Below are 23,996 nucleotides of genomic sequence, written 5' to 3'. Positions count from 1 at the left end.
TCTCTCACACACAACCCCCTTTTTCCAGGGGCTACAATGACAGCTGTGATCCTGACAGCCTGCATCATCTGGTGTGTGTGTTCCATCAAGTCCAACCGGCACAAGGACGGCTTCCACCGCCTACGACAGCACCATGACGACTATGAGGACGAGATCCGCATGATGTCCACGGGCTCCAAGAAGTCCTTGCTGAGCCACGAGTTCCAGGATGAAACGGACACTGAGGAGGAGACACTCTACTCTAGCAAACACTGACCCACCCGGCAGCAGGGAAGTTCCCTGCAGAGACAGATCCTGCAACACTGAGCATTTCCCCCTTCTCAAGCGATGGACCCAGAACGTGTGTCCTCCCAAACCTTTGCTCTTGGCTCATGCCAGTTCCTGGTTTATGCACAAGGAGGGCACCTCATCCCACCCCACCCCACCCTCCAGCTGGCTTCTCTTCTAGTCAGGAGTTCAACTGGAAGCTTGGTTGCTTACAAGCCCACTCCAGGGAGGGGAACAAACAAATGGTTTTGTGGCGTTGCTAGCACTTCGGCAATGTTTTCCCTAAGCCCATCTGAGACTTTTCACTCCATGCAATTATCTGTGGGAAATTCACTGTAGCTGCCAAGATGTTTGTCTAAACTACTGCTGCTCCAGCAGCATATGGAAGTCTCTGGAACCTCTTATTCTCTTCTGCCTGGGGCAGGGTCAATGGGTGCAGGGTGTTAGGAAACTGGTCTTTGCTCACTACTTAGAGGAATTAAGCTCTTCCTTCTGTTAAGAATGACTTCAGGTTAGGTTATTTTGGCAGAAGCCTGGTTCATGGTTACCTTTGACTCCTAGCAAGAGAGGAGCGTTGTATCAAGATGCAAGAATTTATGTCTCCAGTAAAGGCGACAGTTCTTTTGAAAAATAAAAAACGTGTTTTGGTTGAGTTCTCTCGCACCGATCCTGCTTCAGAAGTTCTGATGTTCACTATTTGACAATGTAGACTAGCAAGAGTCTAATGCTAGCTAGATTGTGAGCCAGAATTCCTGGCTTGGATGCCAAATGGTCCTTCGCAGCTCATTTTTTTGGATTCAGGCAGCCTTTGTACAAGCAGCCAGACTAGTGGCTTTCGTGACTGTGTATCTGTAGTCTAGAAAAATATTTCCTCCTAGTAAATCTTATTAATATGCAATTGCTTTGAAAACTCACCAGGCTACTCCTAACCACAAAAAAACAAGACCAGGGGGTGGGCACCTCCTTCTTGATCCTTCCTTTTTTGAGCACCAAGTCTGTAACTGCAAATCTTTTCTTCTGCTGAGATTAGATTTCGCTGCTTCTCAAAGTATCTCCAAAAAGGAGAGAGAATGTTAGTGGGCCTGTTCTGGAAGGGAAGGCACTACAGTGGTTATTCTTCATGTTGCATGGTACAAGTCTAGTCTCCCCCCCCCCCCCTTCAGCCACTTGCTCGGAAATTTCATTTATGGACTTTGCATATAGTGAGAGTAAAAAGCTGTTGCAAAGCTGACACACAATTACCACATGCTTCGGGGAAGGGCTGCAACTCAGTGGTAGAGCATCCACTTTTCATATAGACAGTTCCAGTTTCAATCTCCAACAGCATCTCCACATAGGGCTGGGGATGTTCCTCCTGCCTGAAGCCCTGGAGAGGCACTGCCAGGCAGTGTTGACAGTACTGAGCTAGATGGACCAAATGGTCTGGCTTGATTTAAGGCTGCCTCCTATTTTTCTGATGTTTTACGTTTCACTCTTTGGGCTAGAAAAATCTCTTAGAAGGTAGACCAGCTCCCTCTTTGTACATGATGGATATATGTGTGTGTCTTTTGTTTCCTCGTTAAACGTCACCATTTCTTAAGCCTTGTTAGCTTCATTTGGGGAAGGCATCAGGGTTAAAATCCAGTCAGGTGCATGCTTGCTAGGGGTCAAACCATGAAGCGGATGAATTGCAGCCGAGTGAAGCTGGGCTGTTTTGAGGGTTGGGGAATGGAGAGGATCGTGGTGATTTCTGCATTGCTGCTGCCAGGCAGGACTGGACAGGCACCACCCATTTGCAAGTATTTATCTGCTGGGTGACGTCCTCTTGCCAATATGTATCTTTGTGTCATGGGCTCTTACACCACCTGTGTGGGAAGATGCAACCTGCCACGGAGTCGGGCTAACAAAACAGACCAGTTTTTGTGTTTTTGTTTTGAAGAAAGATAATGAAATCTGTGGGAGGTAGACAAGGCTCAGTCATTCATCCTTTGTTGGTTTTGTTATTGGAACTTGGCTAAATACTTCCACCTATACTGGCTCAGTTTGTTGTGAGAAATGCTTATAAGTCACCCTTTGCCAAACTAGTCCCCTTCACATGTTTTAGACTGCAATACCCATCAGCCCTGGTCAGCTTGACCAAAACCTATGGAGGGCACCAGCATGGCAAAGGCTGGTATAAGTGATCCACAAGGCCTAAACCAGATGGTTTTCTCAAACCTCATAAAACTTGCCATGATTGGGAACACAGTGACTGGGATTGCCACACTTATTCTATGGCTTACTGCTAAGTATACATACCATAATTATCTGAAACCCCATGAGATGATGCTTTCAGTATACCCTCTCTAACAGCTAGGGCTAGAAATACTCTCTAGCCTTTGTTCTCTGTCTGGATTTGCTCAATGTAAACAGCCCTGTGATCCTCGGATGAAGGCCAGTATAGAAATTTAATAAATAATAGTAATTGCATTCTGTCAAGGCACTCAAGGCTGTTTACAGTTGTAAAATACTAAACTGAGTAATATACAAGACTGCCTCTCAGGCAGACTGATGTTCCCTTCAGGATTTGATGGTAATATGCTCCCTGGCCTGGGCTTCCTTAACTTCAGTTTCCCTCCTTCTTAAGTAACTGCAGGGACCATGAACCCTGGGATCCCCAACATGGTGCCTGTGGGCTCAGACATGTACACACCTATTTGCACCCACAAAGACCCCTCCCCCTCCCATTTTTATCCCTTTTAAAAAGTTGAGGTGGTTTGGGGTCTTGCCTGCTTTTCTGTTGTTTGGGGAGGGTTATGTTTTTGCCTCTTTAGGAAACACAGTGACCAGCCTTGCCAGCCTTATTCCATGAAATGGGTATTGTGTGGTGCCCACAACAGTTTTTTTATTTTAATTCCACATGTGCCCCCGGGCTTCAAAAGGTTGAAGACGTGAGTTAACTCTGTCCCTCTCATATCAGCCAGGATTGGATTCTATGAAATCAAGTTCCTAAGTCCATTAACAACCTTCCTACCTGTTTTATCCATCCCAAAATACTGTTACAAGAGTCTTCAATGCTATCCTAATAATCTTCTGCCTTAATTGATGTTTGGCTTTTAATATATAATCTTCTGAAGTACAAATTATTGAGTGTGGATTCCAGATATCCTTGTTGCCATATTATGGGTCTTGGGTTGGACCTTCCTAACACATATTTAGAGGATTCTCTCCCTGCCATTCTTCCTCCTAAACTTCCCAGTTGGCAATAAGGTGGTATTTGGGTGGGGCACCAGACCTCTTTGCAGAACTTGTTTGAAATGTAGAATCTCAATGTGGAGGCAAGTCTTGCCTTGATGATCACAGGTGGCTGCCTCTGTTTGGTAGCAATTATGCAAAGGTGCTTAAAGAACAACAAAATTGTGTCCTGCTCCTGCTCTGTGCGACACCTTATGCCTTTGGAGGACCTGGTGTTTGCTTCTGTGGTGCGGAAGAGTGGTCTGCAACTGCTGCTGGTGTGTAACCCATCCCTGTCTTAGTCCATGCACTGTTGTGCCTTCAAAAGCAAAGTTTGAAATTAGGGGCTTGACTTGGGAATGCAAACCAGTGGGTGTGAATGGGGGGTGGGGTGGCTTGATGACTCTTCTGTGAGTGTGTGTTGGGTTTTTTAACATGTACACTGAGCTCTAATCTGTATAAAACTATTTTATGACGTCTCTTCTTCCTGTGTCTTATTTGCTTCACCGCTGGTTACATTCCTTGGTGTAGATCAGAGTTTATATGCAGGGACATCTTTTTCCAGATCAAATGCAAAATACACCCATTTGTTCCTGTCTTTTTGCCATTGTGGGGTGGGGAGGGAAGTTGTGTCCTTCCTGTTGTTGTTGGACTGCAACTCCCATTAGCCTGATCACTGGGCTGGTGGGAATTGGAGTCTACACCTGCTCCAAAAGCTTTTTGCTTTACTCTTCCCAAAGGGCTGTTCCTAACGTCCATTATGGTGCCAAGAGGCACATTTTAGAATTCTCCCTTGAAATAACATGGAAAGTGCAATGCAAGCGTCTGCTCCACCTGTACAAGTTGCTGGAAGCTTTTTTTTTTCTTTCTTTTTCAAGCCTTCGGTACAGTATTTATGCTCCATTCCTGTCCTCTTTGCACACTGATCCCCAGCACAGGTTCTATAAGAATATCCAACCGTATTAAATACCCATTAAACAAAACTGAAGTCCTCAACATACAATACTTAATTGCTCCTGCGGCAATAAATCACCAGTGGCCCTACCATTGCTCTCTATCAAAATTCTGGGCAAGGGTGGAGTTTTTAAAAACTTCCACCTAAAATTAAACATAGGGTGCTACTTTAGCTTGAGAAAGGGAGGCACTGCAGACAAGTTTCCAGGTAGTATGAGTCCTGCTGTATTGTTTTTACAAAGGGTTAGCCTAGTGGTATTGAAACAGGGCAGCCCCTTCATGATAGGAATACAGCAGCTGAAACACACTGGGACCACCAGCTTGTTAAAGCAGCCCCTTACACAGGCTTTAGGGGAGCTGAATATACAACGTCGCCCTATTAAGTTAGATAACTGGCCTGTCCGCTCCACTGTTGCATCTCTTGCGTGGCAGTGGCTCAGTCAGAGAGGGGATTTACACACAAAATTCCTTAAGGTCCTTTTGAAATGAAATTTGAAGATCAAACCTTCTGCAGGCGATGGCTACTAGCCTGTGTTTACAACAAAGTTTTCATACATTTTAATGCTGCAAAGGAATGGACTTCCTCAGGGACAGCTTTTATCACCAACCAGCTCCTACCTACAATATAGAACAGAGCCAGTTACATGCCCTGCACCAAGCAAACTAAGCTGCTTGCTATAAAGCCAAAACTAAATGGCATTGGTTTTATGTTCAGAAGGGCCCAGCTTTAATCCACAGCATCTTTCGGTCACTAGGATGCTTGGTTATCAGCAAGTAACAAACATGGAATCAAAATGGGATGGATATCTTTAGTTGTGGTGCAGCAACAGAGATAATCACAAAGGCCTCCAGTCTTTTTCAGTTGCATTTAAACTAACTCCTCCAATAGGCACTCTAATGTGATACATCAACGATCAGTTTACCTACAAGATTTCCTTACCCCAAATGTGTCTGTTCAGCCACTTTGATTCGCAGAATTGGCACTACCACACCACAGGTGCCACATAAAATATCCCTCCTGCATTTGTAAGAACTCAGTTGTTTAGGATGGCAGCACCTGCACTTTGGTGCTCCCAGCCTATTGAGAGCAAGCAGGTGCTTTCACTATTTTTGGTGCCTTGTTAGGCCTGCCTACCCAGATGCTTAGAAAGTTGAAGTAATTTTAATCTGTTTTAGTATTTTAAATTTTGCTTCTTTTAAAGTATAATTGTGAATATTTCTTGATTTTACTGTTTTTTATTTTGTGAACCTGTTTCAGGTTTTTATTTTTTTAAAAATATAGCGGTGTATAAATTTTATAAAATAAGTAAGTAAATAAATGCAGTAGTGATGAAAGTTTTTTGGACAATGCAGAGCTGGATGGACCCAATGATGTGATTTGGTACACGGTGGCTTCTTACATGATGCACCACGTTGACTTCCTTGGAACAAAGCTGGGTTGTGTATGTATAATGATAAATAAATGAATCAATTAATTAGGCTGCAATCAGAACCTTATGGGAGCAAGACCCATTGAATTATTCAGCGAGAGCCTGTGCAGAGTATTAGTAAGTGTCAGACTAGGACCTTGAAGCACAGGGTTCAAATCCCCACACAACCATGGAGATCACTGGGTGTGACCTTGGGTGCCAGTCACTTCCGCCCAGAGTGGCGGGGGCAATCCAGTCAGATGGGTGGGGAACAAATTATTATTATTATTATTATTATTATTATTATTATTATTATTATTATTATTTTATTATTATACACGCCACCTTGAGCTCCCTGGGGAAAAGTGGGATAGTGTTACGGAAAAATCTGGGTGCAGTGTTACTCTGCCACCCAGCTCATCGGACTAAGTCCGTGGGTCCCTGCGGAAGAAAATGAGCTCAGCCGGACGCAGGAGCAAACTGCAGAAGATCCAAGTTTATTGCGCAACAGGTTCAAGGCGAGATTGAACCCAGAGAAAGGGGTGACATGAACTTTTGAAATTTTCCTCCATATCCCAGAATACAGTGCATGAAACGTCACGAATACATTATGGGAAGGTTGGGTTTCACAAGTTACATCATGAATATACTTTACACGTCATGAATACATTATGAAAAGGTGGGATTACATTAATTAGCATTTTCGGATGAGGGAGGGGGGATATGCGGAGCGGGAAATATACATAGATACACATTTATTGAGTACCGGTGGTGGCAAGACAATGGGTCAGAGATATGCATCGTCTGCCACCTAATATTGCCTAGAGGGAAGGTTTGGCGAATTAAGAAGTTCCTGCGTACGTGACCTGCCGCTTCAGGGATTATGGAAGTAGGGATAGCATCATGGAGTCCACGGGGAACTGAGTTGAATGACACTGAGAGCGAAGAAATCGGAGTTACGGTTGATTTTATATCAATTTCTAAAGATTTCAATGATTTCAAACCCATTCTGTACTATAGGGCAAAAGCAGAAACAGAATGGATACATTGTAACAGGAGGTCCCTGGTTTCGGATCCATGCTTCTGCAGGACGAATGCATGGCTGTGATTGGCTAAAGCGGGGCCATAGGAATAAGCGGGGCCTCGGATGTTCCTAGAAGGAAGGGGGAAAGGAGCCCCCCCCTTCCGTTCCGTATCAGTCCCCCATTCGGAGATAGATTTGCATTAAAGTTCTGTAAGAACTTGCAAATCTTTTCTCCGCACCCTAAATCTCGGTGAATGGGATGTGTGGCTTTATGCAAACCTGAAAGGGACTTGCAAGCCATGCCTCTTACGGTCATTTGCAAGTATAGCAGTGCAGGTAGCTGCATATAGGGTATTATATAAAGAACACCTCTTGTATTTTGTTGCTAAATTAGTTGTGGCATTCTCAATAGTGTTTTATGCTTTACACCTAGCAGGAAGGTCTAATTGACTGAAAAATGCAGTTGGCTTCCCCCCCGCCATTTGTGTGTTCTCAGGTGTCAAGGTAGCTCTTCTGTGGTCTCACACTGACATAGTGCTACAGCAACACATCCTGTCTGTTGAATCCCCTCAGGGCTTTCATTTAACCATGTCGCCTGGCATTCACCATAGCTGGCACAGGTTTGGGCATCTCGTGAGGGAGAGGTCTTCGCCTTGGCCTTTAGCTATGGGATTCTATTATAAGCTGTGGTTTTGCACGCATGGGGGTTGCTCACTTGCACTTAAAGGACCAAAAGGCTAATTGCAGCCTGGATACACTTGCCCAATTCAAACTGAGTCCAATTTGAATTTATCTTGCCCCATGGTTCTCAACTCTTCAAACCAATCTGTTAAAAGAAAACCATTCTTAACAAGGGCAGTTGTCCAAATAAGTCAATTTAACTCTATAAGGGATCATTCCTGCTAAACCAAAGCATACGCACCTTCATGTACCTGGTGTTTTATGGATCCAGAAGCTTGTCCTTGGCAAAACGAGGTTTAACACATTTTAAAATGGATAGGGAAAGTTGGCGGTGGAACAATTAAATGTGGTTACAAGTTGATCTAAACATTGGACTACACAATAGTGTGAGCTATTAGAAAGTATAAAATGCATGAGAATTCTCCATTGGTGTGTAAGCAATAAGACATTAAACATAAAAACAATTACACACAAAAATTGCCCCCCTTTGTGGAAATCACACTGTCAGACACATTTCAACATTCTTACATAATAACACATAATACAAAACAAACTAATTAAATATCAGTTACATATCTTGACACAATTGTGATCTTTTATGCATGTATCTTTTGAATCCTGGAGCACAGTCTTAAGGTTCAAAAGTGAGAAAATGTCCTTGCAATTCAACTCCTCCCCTTAGCCATGAGGGGTTGTTGCTGCTTTTCATCATTGCACATCTGTAGAAGTGATATCCTGTAAGGGGCAGGGTTTTGGGGCTTAAAGACAGTTAGAAAAGGGAGGGGGCAAAAGGCGAAAAGGATGTGATGTCCTTCGGTTTCTGTTGGAAGTTGCAAATAATAAAATCTTAGCGAATTAAGCGTTTCATTCATTCCAATATTATTATCACATTTTCCTATAACTACTGTTATTATCTGCCAAGTTTGTTTGCTTTTCTTCACTTAGTTTTTGTTGTTGTTGTTCTTTTCATATTATAAAATAAAAAATTACTCCACATGTATAGAAAGAGAACTGTAAAAATACAAAGGTTAAAAAATAAAAAGGAAGCAAAAAAAAATTAGATTACCAGTTAGATGAAAATGGACTTGACACAAAGACATCAGATTCAGAAAATAACTATTATTAAATAGTACAAAGATATTATCAAAATCACACATATTACTACTGGACTGAAAAAAAGGGAAAACAATGGGGAAAACTTAAAATTCACCATGTGCTATCCAATAAAAGAACTTCATGAGACTGGCTTTCAACATGTGATGAACATGTCCCCAAAGTAAAACACAAACACACAAAATGAGCTATGAGGAACCAAAAATAAATAAATGCTAAGACACACAATTAATAAGTAATCTGTTTTGGCATTCTAACATCCCAAATGAAAATAAAAATGTTTCTTGATGTGACATCATCAGCTGTAATGTTAATACTGGGAAATGAGTTAATACCAAGAAAAAATGAATGGCAATTTAAAGTTGTGTAAGTACCTTGCACTAGCCAAAATGACAGAATTAATAAGAGATGCTCAGGCCGAAGGTAAACAAGTACCATTCCACAAACAATGTTTGGTTGTGCTTCGATTAACTTCATAGACATCATGGAGAAACGGATTAAATAAATGAAAACAGATTATTTGTAAGTTAAAAAAAAAAGTGTCAAGGCCACAAAGAGATTGGAGTTACTAATATAGCAGGGATTCAGACTTGTTTCACAGAACAGAAAGAAAGTTGCTGTGGGAGGAAAAAGGGACAAACACTTTGTTATCGGGGTTCACATATCCTGTTAAAAGGGAAAGCTCCCCCCACTCAAAAGGGAAAATTATTTCATGTGAGAAGCTTGTCAGGAAATGCTGTTCCTAAAATTCCCATTGAGGGGGGGAATGCTTTGATATTTACCTGTGAAAAGAATTTGGCATGTTAAGATTTGGAACCTGGAAAGCTCTTGACTTTCGATGGGCTAGTTTTTTTTGGTGTTTTTTTTCTATTGTGGTTTTTTTTGTTTGTTTTTTTGTTTTTGTTTTTTTTAGCCTTTTGTCTTGTAGCCCCTGGAGCAAAGACAGATTAAGGGTGATTTCCCTCAATGGTTCCTCAATGGTTCCAAGTTTTCTTTTCTTTCTTTTTTTTTTTGGAAGAAACCTCCTCTCCCCCCTTACAGTTCCCCCCTTCCTCTCTCTCTTCTTTAGCTGATCTAGCCTCTGTGCATGTGCAGAGTTCATGTCTCAGCAAACCTTTTATACTATTGAAAATGTTGCATCCTTTGGCTAAATTACCATTTGAATAAGGGAAAGGAAGGGTAAGGAGTAGATTTTGAAAACAGGGTTTGATTTTAAACAAAAAAAAAGAAACTCAGCAATTTAAGTATTCACCAAAGCTAGCAATTTCAGCCCAAGCAAACTGAGACTGCTTCCTTTATGTACAGGAAAGGGCTAATATCCCTCTGGCCATTCGCGGAACAATCAACCGCTCTCTTATTTATGAGTAAAAATGGCCAGAGTTAGAATTCATAGGATTTTTTTTTTTTTAAACTTCTCAGCCATTTCAGCCTTACCATTTGCAGACAAAAAAATATTATTATTATTATTAATATTATTATTATTTCCTGCCCTTTATTTACAGGAATGGTCAAGGCTAATTCTACTTGATTATTCATTTGTATGTGCTTAAACTTTGAGTAGACTTTTAAGTCTGATTTTTAAATAGTAGACAAAATGATAAACACTGTAATCACTCAAATGCTTGGTATTACCAGTTGGGCTTCACCTCTCACCTTTTAAAACTAAAGAGCAAAGCTAGGCTGAATTTCAACTCCATTACCACACCAGAATTTAAGAATTACCCTCCAATGCTTGCAGACACATGGTCTTCCACACAGCCACAAATTGGGAGAGTTGAAAGGGACCCTGGGGTCATCTAGTCCAACCCTCCAAAATATAGGGTTCACAGCAAGATTTCACAGCAAGATTTGTACTACCAAAGAGGCATACACATTTAAGTACAGATTTACAGCTGGGAAAGGAAACATCTATACTCCTGAGAGGATCTCTTATAAAGCACAGTTAAAGCAGCCCTAGATTTGATTTTTTTAAAGGGAATACACAAGTGTTGCCCCCTCCCCTCTTTGCAGTTTCCTTTAAAGGAAGCTTACTCGGGAGTAAATTTACCTAGCACAGAAGTAAGAAGGGAGAAACCAACTGAAAGAGGCAGAGTGAAACAAGGGGGAGGGGGGGGCATTTTCTAACAAAAGAGGCCATGAAGTCTTATAGAGACTGATATCAGGAGCCTTACAATAACTCTTCTGTCCAACCAAATCAAAGTTGAAACTGGACTCAAATATTTTTTCTTAGAATGAACACCATACTTTTATAGGCATACGCTTAATGAAATACATACACTGTATTTTAGCTTGAGCGAGCAGTTGTGCTCAACTAGGCTTTTGCAGCAGAAACATTAGGTTATCATCACCTTCCAAAATAAGACTGTAGACTCACAATCTCAAAAGTTGGGGCAAAGCAAGAGGTGGGGTAAACATTTGCACACTTCATTCTCATCTTGTCTTATTTAGGACTGCTAAGATCCAGCATGGCTTCCTTAGATTTAAATTTTGAAGCAAGCTTGCAGTTTAAACTATGCACACTTAAGAAAAGCAGTCTGCCAGAGACAGAAGGAACAGACAACACACATAACAGACAACATGTAAACATACATATTCTCATATATGTATTAACAGACAACACACATAACAGACAACATGTAACATATAAACAGATATATTCTCATCCTTTAGTTGGTTATTGCAAGGAGTTGGGCCACTACCTCTGGCTTCATTAAGTGAAATTAGTAGGAAGGTCCCACATGGTTTTATGAGCCTCCTTGCCTCTTCAAACACACCACCAGTTAATCAAACTGGTAGGGCTCATAACGCTTGGTTGACTGGGTACCCCTTTATAGATGCATGCGTTGCTGTTGTTGCTTTTTTTGCTTTTTGCTTTTTTTGGGGGGGGGGTGTCTGGGATAGAGAAGGGGGAAAGAGAGGGGTTGATTAGGATTGGTATGTCTAGGGGTTTGGTATGCTTAGTACAGGGACGTATAGTAAAGAGGAGAAGGGGCTTCTAGTTGCCTGGCAACTTCCTTAGTGGGTTTTAGAGAGCTCTAGCTATCCGGTTCCTTGCGTTCCCTTTCCTATTTCCTTATTTCCTATTTCCTTATTTCCTATAACCTGGGGTCTCTTTCCACTCTGCCGGTCCTGCCCAATTCCTCATGGGCTATCCCTCCTGGCAACCTCCTACCTATCGTCACATCTCAGGAAAAGGGGCCCTACTGGACGCCCGCGCCATGCGGTGCCAGATCGGGTGATCCCTGGATAGAATTTCGAACTGAAAATCCCCCTTGCTTTTGGAAGCGGGCTCACGCACGATACACGTGTTACCGACCAGTGCGGCTGGGATTGGGATAGAAAGCAAGACCACTTCCCGCCCCCTTGCCGGGCGCTAGAGAAGTTCGGAAAGAGAGCTCCAACCCCTTGCTTTCAACTGGGATGTCCGTTGCAGAGAGTCGGCTGTCTTTCAAGTCGGGTCTCTCTGTCTTACTTTCGGGCTCCCAATTGGTGCGGCTGGCTGGAGATTTTAAGGAAAAGAGATAGAGCTCAGAACCCCCCTTTCGGGTTGAGCAGCGGTCCCCGGTCTCTCTCACTAACCGGACCAAGAGAAAGGCAAGAAGGAGCGATAGAGAGGAGGGCAGAGAATTCAGTTGCCAGGAGATTCCACCCCCTTCCCACCAGTGCACTGGATTTTCCTTTTTCCTTATACTCACGCGTCTTCTATGATGATCCCGGGATCGATGAATAAGCCGGCTGGATCCCTCTTTTGCTCCCCGGCTGAACTCCTAGGGCTTTCGATTACCGCCCAGAAGATGGCTGGGGGTCCAAAAGGATCTTCCCAGGCAAAATGGCCCGGAGCCGGCTGAAGATTTCGGGGCCCCCAGTCAGCAGCTTGGGAGAACCGCAAGCCCCACGTTGCGGCGCCAACTGTTACGGAAAAATCTGGGTGCAGTGTTACTCTGCCACCCAGCTCATCGGACTAAGTCCGTGGGTCCCTGCGGAAGAAAATGAGCTCAGCCGGACGCAGGAGCAAACTGCAGAAGATCCAAGTTTATTGCGCAACAGGTTCAAGGCGAGATTGAACCCAGAGAAAGGGGTGACATGAACTTTTGAAATTTTCCTCCATATCCCAGAATACAGTGCATGAAACGTCACGAATACATTATGGGAAGGTTGGGTTTCACAAGTTACATCATGAATATACTTTACACGTCATGAATACATTATGAAAAGGTGGGATTACATTAATTAGCATTTTCGGATGAGGGAGGGGGGATATGCGGAGCGGGAAATATACATAGATACACATTTATTGAGTACCGGTGGTGGCAAGACAATGGGTCAGAGATATGCATCGTCTGCCACCTAATATTGCCTAGAGGGAAGGTTTGGCGAATTAAGAAGTTCCTGCGTACGTGACCTGCCGCTTCAGGGATTATGGAAGTAGGGATAGCATCATGGAGTCCACGGGGAACTGAGTTGAATGACACTGAGAGCGAAGAAATCGGAGTTACGGTTGATTTTATATCAATTTCTAAAGATTTCAATGATTTCAAACCCATTCTGTACTATAGGGCAAAAGCAGAAACAGAATGGATACATTGTAACAGGAGGTCCCTGGTTTCGGATCCATGCTTCTGCAGGACGAATGCATGGCTGTGATTGGCTAAAGCGGGGCCATAGGAATAAGCGGGGCCTCGGATGTTCCTAGAAGGAAGGGGGAAAGGAGCCCCCCCCTTCCGTTCCGTATCAGATAGAAATAAATTCATTCATTCATTCGACGGCTATTTATTTAATACCAAAGCGGTTTAACAATAGTACATAAAGCCATACGATAAAACCCATGGTTTTGTTTTTTTTAAAAGAAAAATCAGATTACACCTGAATTAAAATTATACAAAGGCATAACGAGGTTCGCACGGTATATTAACTTGTCTTTCCGCCCGCCCTCTTCCACCCTCGCAGGACCGAGTTTCAGATGGTAACCTGGGCGGGGCAGAGAACCGAAAGCCCAAAGTCCGCCCTGCGGGGTGCGGGTGGCTATTACCGCCGGGAGCCGCCGAGTGGCGCTGCCGCGGCTGGCGCTCTAGGAATCCCCACTCCACCGCCGCTCCTCGCCATCTCTATGGTTCCACCTCATCGCCCTCCTTTCCCGGCCTACGGTTTCTTGCAACAGCCCTTGCTGTCCTTCCCCATCTCTATGACCCGGAAACGCCGAGCGGGAAAGGCGCTCTGGCCTGCGCCGCCTCTGTAGCCCAGCGCGCCGCCGGCCTAGGCCGCCGAGGGCTGACGTTGGACAACAAAGATGGCGGCGGCGGGGGGCAGCAGCAACTACTGGGAGGGTGAGTAGGGCGGGACGGGGGGAGGGTGGGGCAGCAGGGGAGGAAGAGTGAGGGGTGGGGGAGGGGGAGGGGGAGCTCAGCTGGGAGGGGGAAGGAGGCGCCGGGTGAGGGGCAGCAAAATGGAGAGGGGGCCATTGGGGTTGTCAAGGGAGGGGAGGCGGCGCCTTGGTCCTGGAAGGCCTCATATTCTGCGACTGGGGAGGGCGAGGGCTCCCCCCAAGTGTCCAGGGGGGAGGGGGCCAAGCACAAGAAGGGGAGGGGGCTGAGGCGGGGGGAAGGGGGCGCTTTGGTTCTATTGGGCCTCATTTCCGGAGGAGGGCTGGGGAAATGGAGTGGGGGGGCGTGGTGAGGTGTGGGGCCCAACGCAGAGCATCAGGGGCCTTGTTTCCAACCAGGGCCAGCAAATGGGAGACCCACAAACAAGACATAATGGGTCTCTGTCTGTCTGTCTGTCTGTCTGTCTGTCTCTCTCTCTCTCTCTCACACACACACACATGAAAAGTGCTCAGTGGTACACTGCTCCTGTGCAAGGAGGCTCTGTTTGCTTGCCACAGCTAAGGGTTAACTGCTGGAAACGGCAGGAGGGGAGAATTTCTGTGACGCTCGGGGGCTTTGTCCGTTGGGTCATCTGTTCATTTCACTGGGTCTGCTCTGAATAGGTTATGGGGTGTTAGGGGAGGGGGTCGTATCTCGGGTGGGGGACACATCATGCTCATCCTGGGGTGGTTTGTCCAGCTTTGGTCCCCACCCTGCACTCGGCTCTCACCTGTGGCTCCGGGAAGCTGTCAGCACGCAACAGTGGTCGCACCCCAAGAATGGCTTTGACTGACTGGCTAAACCAAGGGAGGGTAGCCGATGGGTCTCTCAGAACCTTGGTGAGTTAGGGACTTCCATTGCGTGCAAAGACAGGCCCAGCAGGTTGATTGGATGATACCAATAGTGAATTCAACAGTCAGGAAGGCATTTTCTGCACATGCTGCAGAGGAAAGTGAGGGGCAGATGGGGCTTGTCAACCTGGGAAGGTAGCCCATGTAGGAGAAGGAAAACTCTAATCCTAAGCCTCCGCTGCCTTGTGGGATATATTTGGGAGAAGAAAATGCTCACGACTAAACCCTACACAAATCTGGAGTGGAGTCCTTGAGACAGTTGCATGGCGCCTTGTACGCCTCCTTCCAGCAACTCCTGCAGCTAAGCTGGTGCCAAACATCTTGTTCTGCTTTCCTTTGGACCACATCAGCGAGGCTGAGAGGGGATATTGTTGTCTGGGCAACCCAGCACCTCCATACACACTGGACTTTGGGGAGGTCACTTCGATGCAGCGGTCTTCACTTCACCCCAAGAGGGCACTCAAATTGTCTCTTGAAACGGACAAACGCCAACAACAGCTCTGAATAAAACTTAGTTGAATACCACCCATTTATTTATTTGTGGCGTTTATATAGTATTTTCATGATACATTTTGCTTGTTTGTTGCAGTTATTTGCTTTCTTTTTGTTACAAAAAGTGACTTAAAGCGACTTACAAAACAGTTCAAAACCAAAGCAAAATAGAAACCTAAAAACCCATTCATATGTATAAAAGGTGGGTCTGGTGCATCCCACCCCCTGAAAAGAGGCCACAAATATCTAAAAAACCCCAAATTAAGAGTCAAAGACCTGGGTAAAGAAAAAAGCATTTGCCTGGTGCCTTAATGTAGCTAGTGATGGCGCCAGTTGTACCTCCTTGGGGAAATCAGGTAAGGTAAAGACAGTTAAACCCAGTCAGATTCGACTGTGGTATGCAATGCTCATCTCTGCTTTCAGGCTGAGGGAGCCAGCGATTGTCTGCAGGCGTAGACAGCTTTTCCAGGTCATGTTGCCAGCATGGCTAAACCGCTTCTTCTGCATAGGACACTGTGATGAGTGCCAGAGTGCATGGAAATGCTGTTTGTCCTCCCACTGCAGCGGTACCTATTTATCCACTTGCACTGGTATGCTTTTGAGCATTCCATAAGCAGGGAGGCATCACTGAAAAGGCCCAAGCTCGTGTCACTGCCCTGCACAGCGTCCTTGGAGGGGGGCACATGGAGAGAGGCCTTGGATGCTGAATGCAGGGATTGGGTTGGCTCATGGGGGTAGCAGTCCCTGCGGTGAGACACACAGGGCTTTATAGGTCGAAACCTGAAAGGTGCCTGCAGGGAGGCAAATGGTTCAAAAGCATTTACATGCCCCTGGCACCCTACTTCTCGCTTTCTCCCACCTCCCAGTAATTGGTGCTAAGAGGGACCCTGCCATCTGAGTTGCACTGATAGACACTATCTTTTTATGGCTTAGTGGATTAGACTGAAGGTTATCTGAAATACCTTGTTTTCCTGTGGATTTTGAAGCCAGTTTTATTTTAAACGTGGAGCTTTTATGCACTGTTTTCCTTCATGAGAGTACATTTGTTTCCAGGAGGTTCATAAGCAGGCACTCCTCTTTGGTGTTCTGCCCCTAGCAACTGCCACCCGAGGGATAGCTCAGTTAGTAGATCACAAGATCCTTAATCTCAGGGTTGTGGGTTCAAGCCCCATGTTAGGCAAAGGTTGAACTAGACGATCCTCGTTGTCCCTTCCAACGCTATGATTCTGTGACCCCAGTTTTTATTTACTTATTATAATGCTGCATAGCCTGTTTTTCTCAAAAATAAAATAAAAAGGGCCATAGCTGCACGGCAGAAACCCTCAGTTTCAATCCCCAGCATCTCCACCTAGGTCTGGGAATTGCCTCCTGCCTAAAACCACAGAGAGCTAACTGTCAGTTAGTGTAGGCAGGGCTGAAGCTAGAGGGACCTATGGTGTGACTCAGGGTACAGCAGCTTCCCATGTTCAGTATCTGGAGAGCAACAGGTTTCCCACCTCACTAGGGTGATGCAGTGAGAGAGCCAGTGGGGTGTCACAGAGTACTCAAGAGTCCAGGGTTTGAATCGTCACTCGGTCATGGAGTTCCCTAGGCGACCTTGGGCCGGTCAGTGCCTCTCAGCCTAACTGACCTCACATGGTTGCTGTGGAAATTAAATGAGCAGCAGGAAAATCATTTATGCTACCTTGAGCACCCTGGAAAAAATACGGGATCTAAATGCAATCATTTAATCAGTAGTAGAAGCACACATTTTCTGTTCTCTTCAGCCTGTACACTGTTAACATTTCCAAAGCTGAATGCTTTCCATTTTGCTGATCCGTGACAGATCACATTAGAAACATTGCATCTCATTACACTGTTGAAATTCATATCCATTTTCGGAAACAGAGCTGAATGAAGCCCCTTCCTTTTTGCCCTTGAGGGCTTAGGAGCAGCAAAGGGTGTGTGTAGGTCTGTAGGGGTGTGGATGTGTATGTAGGGGTGTGTGGGGGCAGGAAAGGCTCACTCCCCCCCTTTCTCTTGTTGGTGCAGATCTGAGGAAGCAAGCCCGGCAGCTGGAGAATGAGCTGGACCTCAAGCTGGTCTCCTTCAGCAAGCTCTGCACCAGCTACAGCCACAGCAGCTCCCGAGAGGGAAGGCGCGACAGGTATAGGTACTACTGTCCTACTTTTCTTTTGTTTTTGACATTTTTACCATTTCAAAATAGTTTTTGTTTTAGACCTGTCTTTATTCTTTTTGAGCTTCATTACTCAAGACTCCTGCCTTGTGGCTTACCGGACACAGTTTAGGGGTTGTGCTTGTGCCCCACCCACAATTCCTAATTGCTTTTACACTACCTAATGAGGCTACTTCTAGGGAGAGGCTTTGAGGGGCCAGGCAAAGAGGGACGTTCTGCTTCCAGGTTCTTCCCACTGCTTCTCCTAGCTGCTGCTGGCCTGTCCTGAAACCATAGCATCTGGGGTAGCTCATCAGAGCTGCACTTTGCAGAATAGATGTCAGGAGCCAGAGTCAAGAGCAATAAAACACCTGGTGTCAGTGAAGCGGACTCTTTATTCAAAGGAACCAAAACGGTGCAGGCCTAGTGGTCACAGCAGCTCTTCCCAGTAGGTCTTGCCCCACTGCTCCCTAAGACTCCTTCCCCTGCAACCTAAAGCTCCTTCATCTTGTCTCCCTTTGCTGTGCTCTCTTAATTCCTCTGTGTGTTCTGGAAGACCAGCAGGGAGGGGAACTGGTCACAGCAGTAGGGAGAGACTCCCTGGCTGCTTCAACAGCCCTCCTCCACTCCTCTCCAGCTTCCCCTTCTGCCTCTGATTCTGGACTGTCTTCTTCCCCAGCCTGTTCCTGCTCATTAAACCCTGTTGCCTATTCAGCTTCTGTCACCTCCTCCTCCCATTCTGCTCCTCCTCCCTCTGACCACTCACTGTCCTCCCACCACCAATCCCTGGGCTCTGAGCCTTGTTCCTTTGAGGGTTCCCCGGCTGGTGCCTCCCAGCACTACTCTGCATCCAGTCAGTCCATGATAGCAGGAAGCCACAGCTCAGCATCGTGGCAGTTTAAAGGAACAAGCTGAAGAGCCTGGCAACAGCGCTTTCCCTCCTGTGCCTTTAAGGTCCAGGAGAGCACATGTGCAACTGTTTTTCCTCCCTCTCTGCAGGTGAGAACCACAGAGGCTGGCATCAGCACCTGGGATTCTTGGGCATTTGCCTGTGGCCCATTGGTTTCCCCAGCGTTAACAGGGCCTTCTGGGTTGCAGGGTCGCCCATGACATTTTGTGACAATTAGGTGCACCTTTTTACTCTGCCATAATATTTACAGAGGGGTGTCTGTCTGTCTTTCTCATCACTCAGCTCCGACACAACCCCTCTTCTGAATGGATCGAGCCAAGACCGAATGTTCGAAACGATGGCTGTGGAAATCGAGCAGCTCTTGGGGAAGGTGAGTGGGATTTCAGCCAGTTAAATTCCCAGGCCTCTGTTGTGACCTTCGAGGTTTTTGACACAAGTTGCTGCTGGAGCAGCTTAAAAAACAACGGTGCAGAAAGTGGTGGCTCTGTTTCCTTAAAGTGTGTTTTCTCCCACGAGCAAAAAAGTCATCTCCTGCCTGGAATGGATGGCTTTTCCGCTTCAATTCCCTTATCCACCCCACCCCCCTTTTTTTAGTTGTACTCTACTGCTGTGACGCAGACATTAGGGAATTTCTTAACTGCTAAGAAATTAGTGATAAAATTAGGACTGAAGTCAGATGCAGATTGATGGTCCAGGGGCCCAGCCAGTTCTCTCCTCATTCCATGAGCATCTTCTGGAATGACCTGATTATATATAAGTATTTATCTACAGCTAGGTGACTGTAAATTATCAGAAATCCCAGAAGCCTAATTTCTTAGGCGGTAAGAAAAGTCCCTTTTAAAGTTGTTGCTGCTGCTGTTAAACAGTCAGGAGCCAGAAACCCTTGCCAACCTATTGCAAGTCACACATGTTATATATTTTCCTTTATATACCATCTTGGAGAGCAATACTTGGGACAATTTTAGGTATTTTATGTTAGTTTTATGCTTTTTATTCATTTTGGTTTTACATAAGGCACAAAAATAAGAAAATCACTGTTAGTGAATGATAATATAATTATCTCATTGCTAATAACAGGAACCCTCAATGCGTATCAAATTGCAGTTTTACATAATTTAATTTAGATTTGTGCAAACTCATTTTATTTCATCTCCTTTTCATTTAATCTTTGTTAAGAGAGGAAGCTTTTTCTCCCTTTTTAAAGAGGCATGTTGTGATCTGCCAGGGTAACGCAGCATTTTAAAATAAAAAAAAATTCCTTCCAGTAGCACCTTAAAGACCAACTAAGTTAGTTCTTGGTATGAGCTTTCGTGTGCATGCACACTTCTTCAGATACACTCTGTGTATCTGAAGAAGTGTGCATGCACACGAAAGCTCATACCAAGAACTAACTTAGTTGGTCTTTAAGGTGCTACTGGAAGGAATTTTTTTTATTTTGACTATGGCAGACCAACACGGCTACCTATCTACTACTGGCAGCATTTTAAGATTACTTACGTTATATTTTATTTGAGTAAACGTCCATTGACGGTGTCTTGTGTTAGTTTCATACTGTTAAACCTTTTTTTGGTTTGGGATAGTCTGGTGAAGGCAAACAAACAAAGGAATCTACTACTGCTGCACATCCATCCAGAGATATTCCAGTAGATCCCGACATTCTTTCCATCCACCCCAATTTAAACTACCCGGAGGATCTTGGAATGGCCTCTTTGCCTCCACCAGAACTGTCTGGTTGCTTTTCAGTCATGGGTTTTGCTCTTTACAAGCTCAATCCAAAGGGGAAGGCCTGAAAAATGCCAGCGTATTTCACCCACACAAGAGTTGCAGTGCAAGGCTGGGTAACAATACCTTTTTTTAAATTCTAAACACTGATCCCTTTGTCTGATTTCACACTTTGTCATTTTTGAAGCACTTTGACATTGTTGCTGCTTATTTTACTGCTGATAGTTTCTTACCATAGACAGCCCTCAGATACATATTCTAAAGAGTAGTATGGAAATCCTCAAAAGACGGTGGTCTGAGTTGTTTGTGCACAAATTGCATCAAACTGTACTGACTCCACCATTGGAGCCCTATATCTCTGTATGCCTTCCAGTTCCTGGGAACTGCAGATGGGGATAATGGTGCTGTTGGGCTTCTCACTGGCGCATTTGGTTGGCCACTGCAAGGAGAGGGTGCTGGATTGGCCTGATTCATCAAGGCTCTTGTAATGTTCTGAAGTCCCAGAACAGCACTGGCCCAAAACACAGATTATGGAACTGTTGAGCATTTGTTTCGGAAAGCCTGTACGTTTGTTTCAGAATGCCTTCCACACCTGCCACCAGGATTTCTGCCAGCCTTGCTCTTTGTTAAAACAGCTGCTGTGTGCTCCAAAAAGCAGTGGTTTCCCTTTCCAAATGCATGCTCTTAACTTTCCTGTGAAGAACCTGTGTCCTGTCCAACCTGTGTGCTCCCTTTTTCCTTCTCGCAGCTCACGGGGATAAATGACAAAATGGCCGAGTACACCAACAGCGCCGGAGTCCCATCCCTCAACGCGGCTCTGATGCACACCTTGCAGCGGCACAGAGACATCTTGCAGGTAGGAAGAAGCTCTGGGGGTGACGCTCTGGTGTTTGCCAGACTCGGTGGCTCTTTCAGCCTGTTTAGGGAAGTTTTTAATGACTGATGTTTTAATGTATTTTTAATCTTTTGCTGGAAGCCGCCCAGAGTGGCTGGGGAAGTACAGCCAGATGGGCGGGGTAGAAATAAATTATTATAGTGCAGGGGGAACTATAGTTCCCAGAATTCTTGGATGGGAGAGGAATGTGCTTTAAAGGTAGAGCATTACAACTGAACCAGGAATCTTGTTCTGTTTCACTTCGAACAAACCTTGACCTTTCAACCAACACCAAACATTGACTATGGATTTGTTTTACATTCGTTAGTTTGATCATTTATACATGCTCTATCCCTGTAAGGTAGGGTGTTACAACTGCAGAAGTAAATACACAGTAGTCAAGTATTTTTAAAAAACGTATGTTTTGTAAAGCCTGCAGGTTGTATCCAGTGAGGTGGTAAGTTAAGGAACGCAGAAGCTGGCAACCTTGCTGTGAAGTAAGTTGCACAATGTATCGTGCAATGAGTTTCTGCTGGCAGAACTGTTTCATTGCCTCCTCCATTCCACAACGTTAAAACTCATCTGTCCTCTAACACAAGACCCTTTGCACTAGCGGACAGAGAACGTTGGATACAGCCCTGTATGTCTTAAGAGTAGCCAGTGGTCAGGGATGATGACCAGTTCCCCGTTTCTTATACATGGAGAGGCAGTCTCTTGGATAAGTGGGTCCCAAGCCTCACAGGGCTTTTATACATCAAAACCAAGACCTTGAATTGGGTAGCTAATTGGCTTCGGGTGCAAATGCTTCAGAAGCAGTGTTTCCATGGTCCCTAGGTGAGAAGCCTAATGGAATTCTCACAGCTGCATCTTGCATTAGCTGCAGCTTCCAAGCTGTCTTCAAGGGCAGCATAGGGTGGGACATTATTGGAGCATGAAGTGCAGTGGGCAAGCTGGACCTGTCTGGGAACAAACCAGCAGCAGCCAGAAATAGGTGCTCCATGCTCTAGAGCAGTGTTTTTCAACCACTGTTCCGCGGCACACTAGTGTGCCGCGAGATGTTGCCTGGTGTGGGAAAAATGGAAAAATTCGAAAGATTTTTTTTTTAATAAAAAAATTTCAAATTTTCGCCCACTAGGCGGGCCCCGGACTGTGTCCTGGGTATGGGGTGGGGTTTTTGACCCCACCCTCGGCCAGCAGGGGCGCCGATTGGCGCTCCTCAGGGGGACACCCTCCACTTTCCTGATGTCCGGGCTGTGATTGGTCCAGACTCCAGCCTGGACCTATCACAGTAGGACATCATCTTCCGACTTCCTTCCCACCCGAGCACAGTGTGCGCAGCAGCGGAGAGAAGACGTCGCGACTCGAGTCACCAGGAGGACAGGAGAAGTTGTCATTTTATTTCTCTTCAGTCTCCACTGAATGCCTTGACTGGGTTAGGGACCCTTATAGCTCAGCATCAGTTGGTGGAAAGGACACGACTTAGCAGGAGGAACTAACTGAACTGAGACAAAATCGTGGTTTCAAGCTAAGATTTGCTGATCTACCTTTGGACAGTTTTTGGTTGGATACTGCCAAGGAGTTCCCCCTTCTGGCAAACAAAGCTATTTTGACATTGCTCCCATTTTCCACTACATATCTGTGTTAGATGAGCTTTTCAAGCATGATCGCTATAAAAACTAAATACAGAGAGAGACTGAGAGCTGTTGACGAAGAGCTACGTGTGTGTCTTTCTTCGATTCCAGCCAGAATATCAGCTTTGTGTTCAGCCAAACAGGCCCAGGTTGCGCGCTGAATAAAGTATTTTATAATTTTTCATATTTCTGTTTACTTACTATTTCATAATAAAGTAATTATAAAATACTTTCTTTGTGTTTATTTGATTCCTATTCAAGAGAATTACTTTATATATAGTCAATATAGGCACAGAGTTAAATTTTTTAACATTTTCTAATGGTGGTGTGCCTCGTGATTTTTTTTCATGAAACAAGTGTGCCTTTGCCCAAGAAAGGTTGAAAAACACTGCTCTAGAGGACGCTTGGACATTCACCAACACCCTGGGGACTAGGCACACCTCAAGACTATAGAGCTGGTCTTCCAGAGCGAGTGTCTCTCCTTGTATAGTTTTGCTTGTTCTTTGAGCTAGTTGGGAGGAGCGAATTGGTCAAGATTGGTGCATTCGCAGTACACAGTTAGCTACTGTTTACTGTTGTGTGTGAACAAGGCCACCGTGTCATGTATGAAGTTCCGAACATCTGCTAGAAAATAAATGTGACTCTGATCCTGTTCTTAAATGGGTTGCAGCTGCAACTGTTAGGCTAGAGTAGGCATCTACTGAGCCAGAGTCCTTGGTAGACCTGTTTCTGTGTGAGCCTTAGTTTTACACTTGGTACATACATACTATAGGACAGTCGTCCCCAAGCTGGCACCCTTCAGGTGCTATTGGACTCCAGCCCTCTTTATCCCTGAACACCGTTTGCAGGGCCTGCTGGGAGTTGTAGTTCAGAACATGTGGAGGAGGTCAGTGGCTTGGGAAAGGCTCTCGGAAGATTTGTAACGTTTTGAGCTTCATCCTTAGAGGAAGAACCGCACTTCTCAAAGTCTAACATGCTTGAAATCTTTTGCTCTTGTTACAGGACTACACACACGAATTCCACAAAACCAAAACCAACTTCCTGGCAGTGCGGGAAAGAGAGAATCTCATGGGTTCGGTGCGGAAGGATATCGAGTAAGTTAGCGCTCTCTGCAGTCGTTAGGGAGCGTGGCCTTCACCCGAGTTCCACCAGGGCAGAAAGGCATTCTTGGTGACCCAGAGCCCAAGGGTAGAGAATGCTTTTCAGCCTGAGGGCCACATTGCCTTTTGGGCAGCCTCTTGATGACCACAGGCCACTGGTGGACAGAGCCAGAGGAGAAAGTGACTGGGACAGTGAAGGTTCGTTTCTACACCCCCCCCTCTCCCAAGTCAGCAGAGAGGCATGATCGGAATTCAAGGACA

At 45.2% G+C, this 23,996-nt stretch overlaps 2 protein-coding genes across 4 annotated transcripts in view; both read left to right on the top strand.

Moving 5' to 3' along the window:
- The window catches only part of CPD (carboxypeptidase D), a 36,027-nt gene extending 32,089 nt beyond the window's left edge, over positions 1 to 3,938 (top strand). Inside the window, exon 21 of the mRNA XM_083479776.1 lies at positions 29 to 3,938. Coding sequence (XP_083335902.1) covers positions 29 to 255 — 227 coding nt within the window. The 3' untranslated portion in view covers positions 256 to 3,938. The remainder of the gene's footprint in view (positions 1 to 28) is intronic.
- Positions 3,939 to 13,734: 9,796 nt separating this feature from the next.
- The window catches only part of GOSR1 (golgi SNAP receptor complex member 1), a 46,885-nt gene continuing 36,623 nt past the window's right edge, over positions 13,735 to 23,996 (top strand). Inside the window, exons 1-5 of one of the 3 annotated variants that reach the window (XM_083480133.1) lie at positions 13,735 to 13,964; positions 17,375 to 17,489; positions 18,691 to 18,778; positions 20,879 to 20,986; positions 23,638 to 23,729. In XM_083480133.1, coding sequence (XP_083336259.1) covers positions 13,928 to 13,964; positions 17,375 to 17,489; positions 18,691 to 18,778; positions 20,879 to 20,986; positions 23,638 to 23,729 — 440 coding nt within the window. In that variant the 5' untranslated portion in view covers positions 13,735 to 13,927. Of the gene's footprint in view, positions 13,965 to 17,374; positions 17,496 to 18,690; positions 18,779 to 20,878; positions 20,987 to 23,637; positions 23,730 to 23,996 lie in introns of all 3 variants that reach the window. The other 2 variants (XM_083480132.1, XM_083480134.1) reach the window with 2 other exon arrangements.

This window comes from Podarcis liolepis, assembly GCF_965112155.1.
Source record: "Podarcis liolepis genome assembly, chromosome: 16".
NCBI lineage: Eukaryota > Metazoa > Chordata > Lepidosauria > Squamata > Lacertidae > Podarcis > Podarcis liolepis.
Note: the sequence above shows the minus strand (reverse complement) of the source record. Positions and strands in the feature narration are given on the sequence as shown.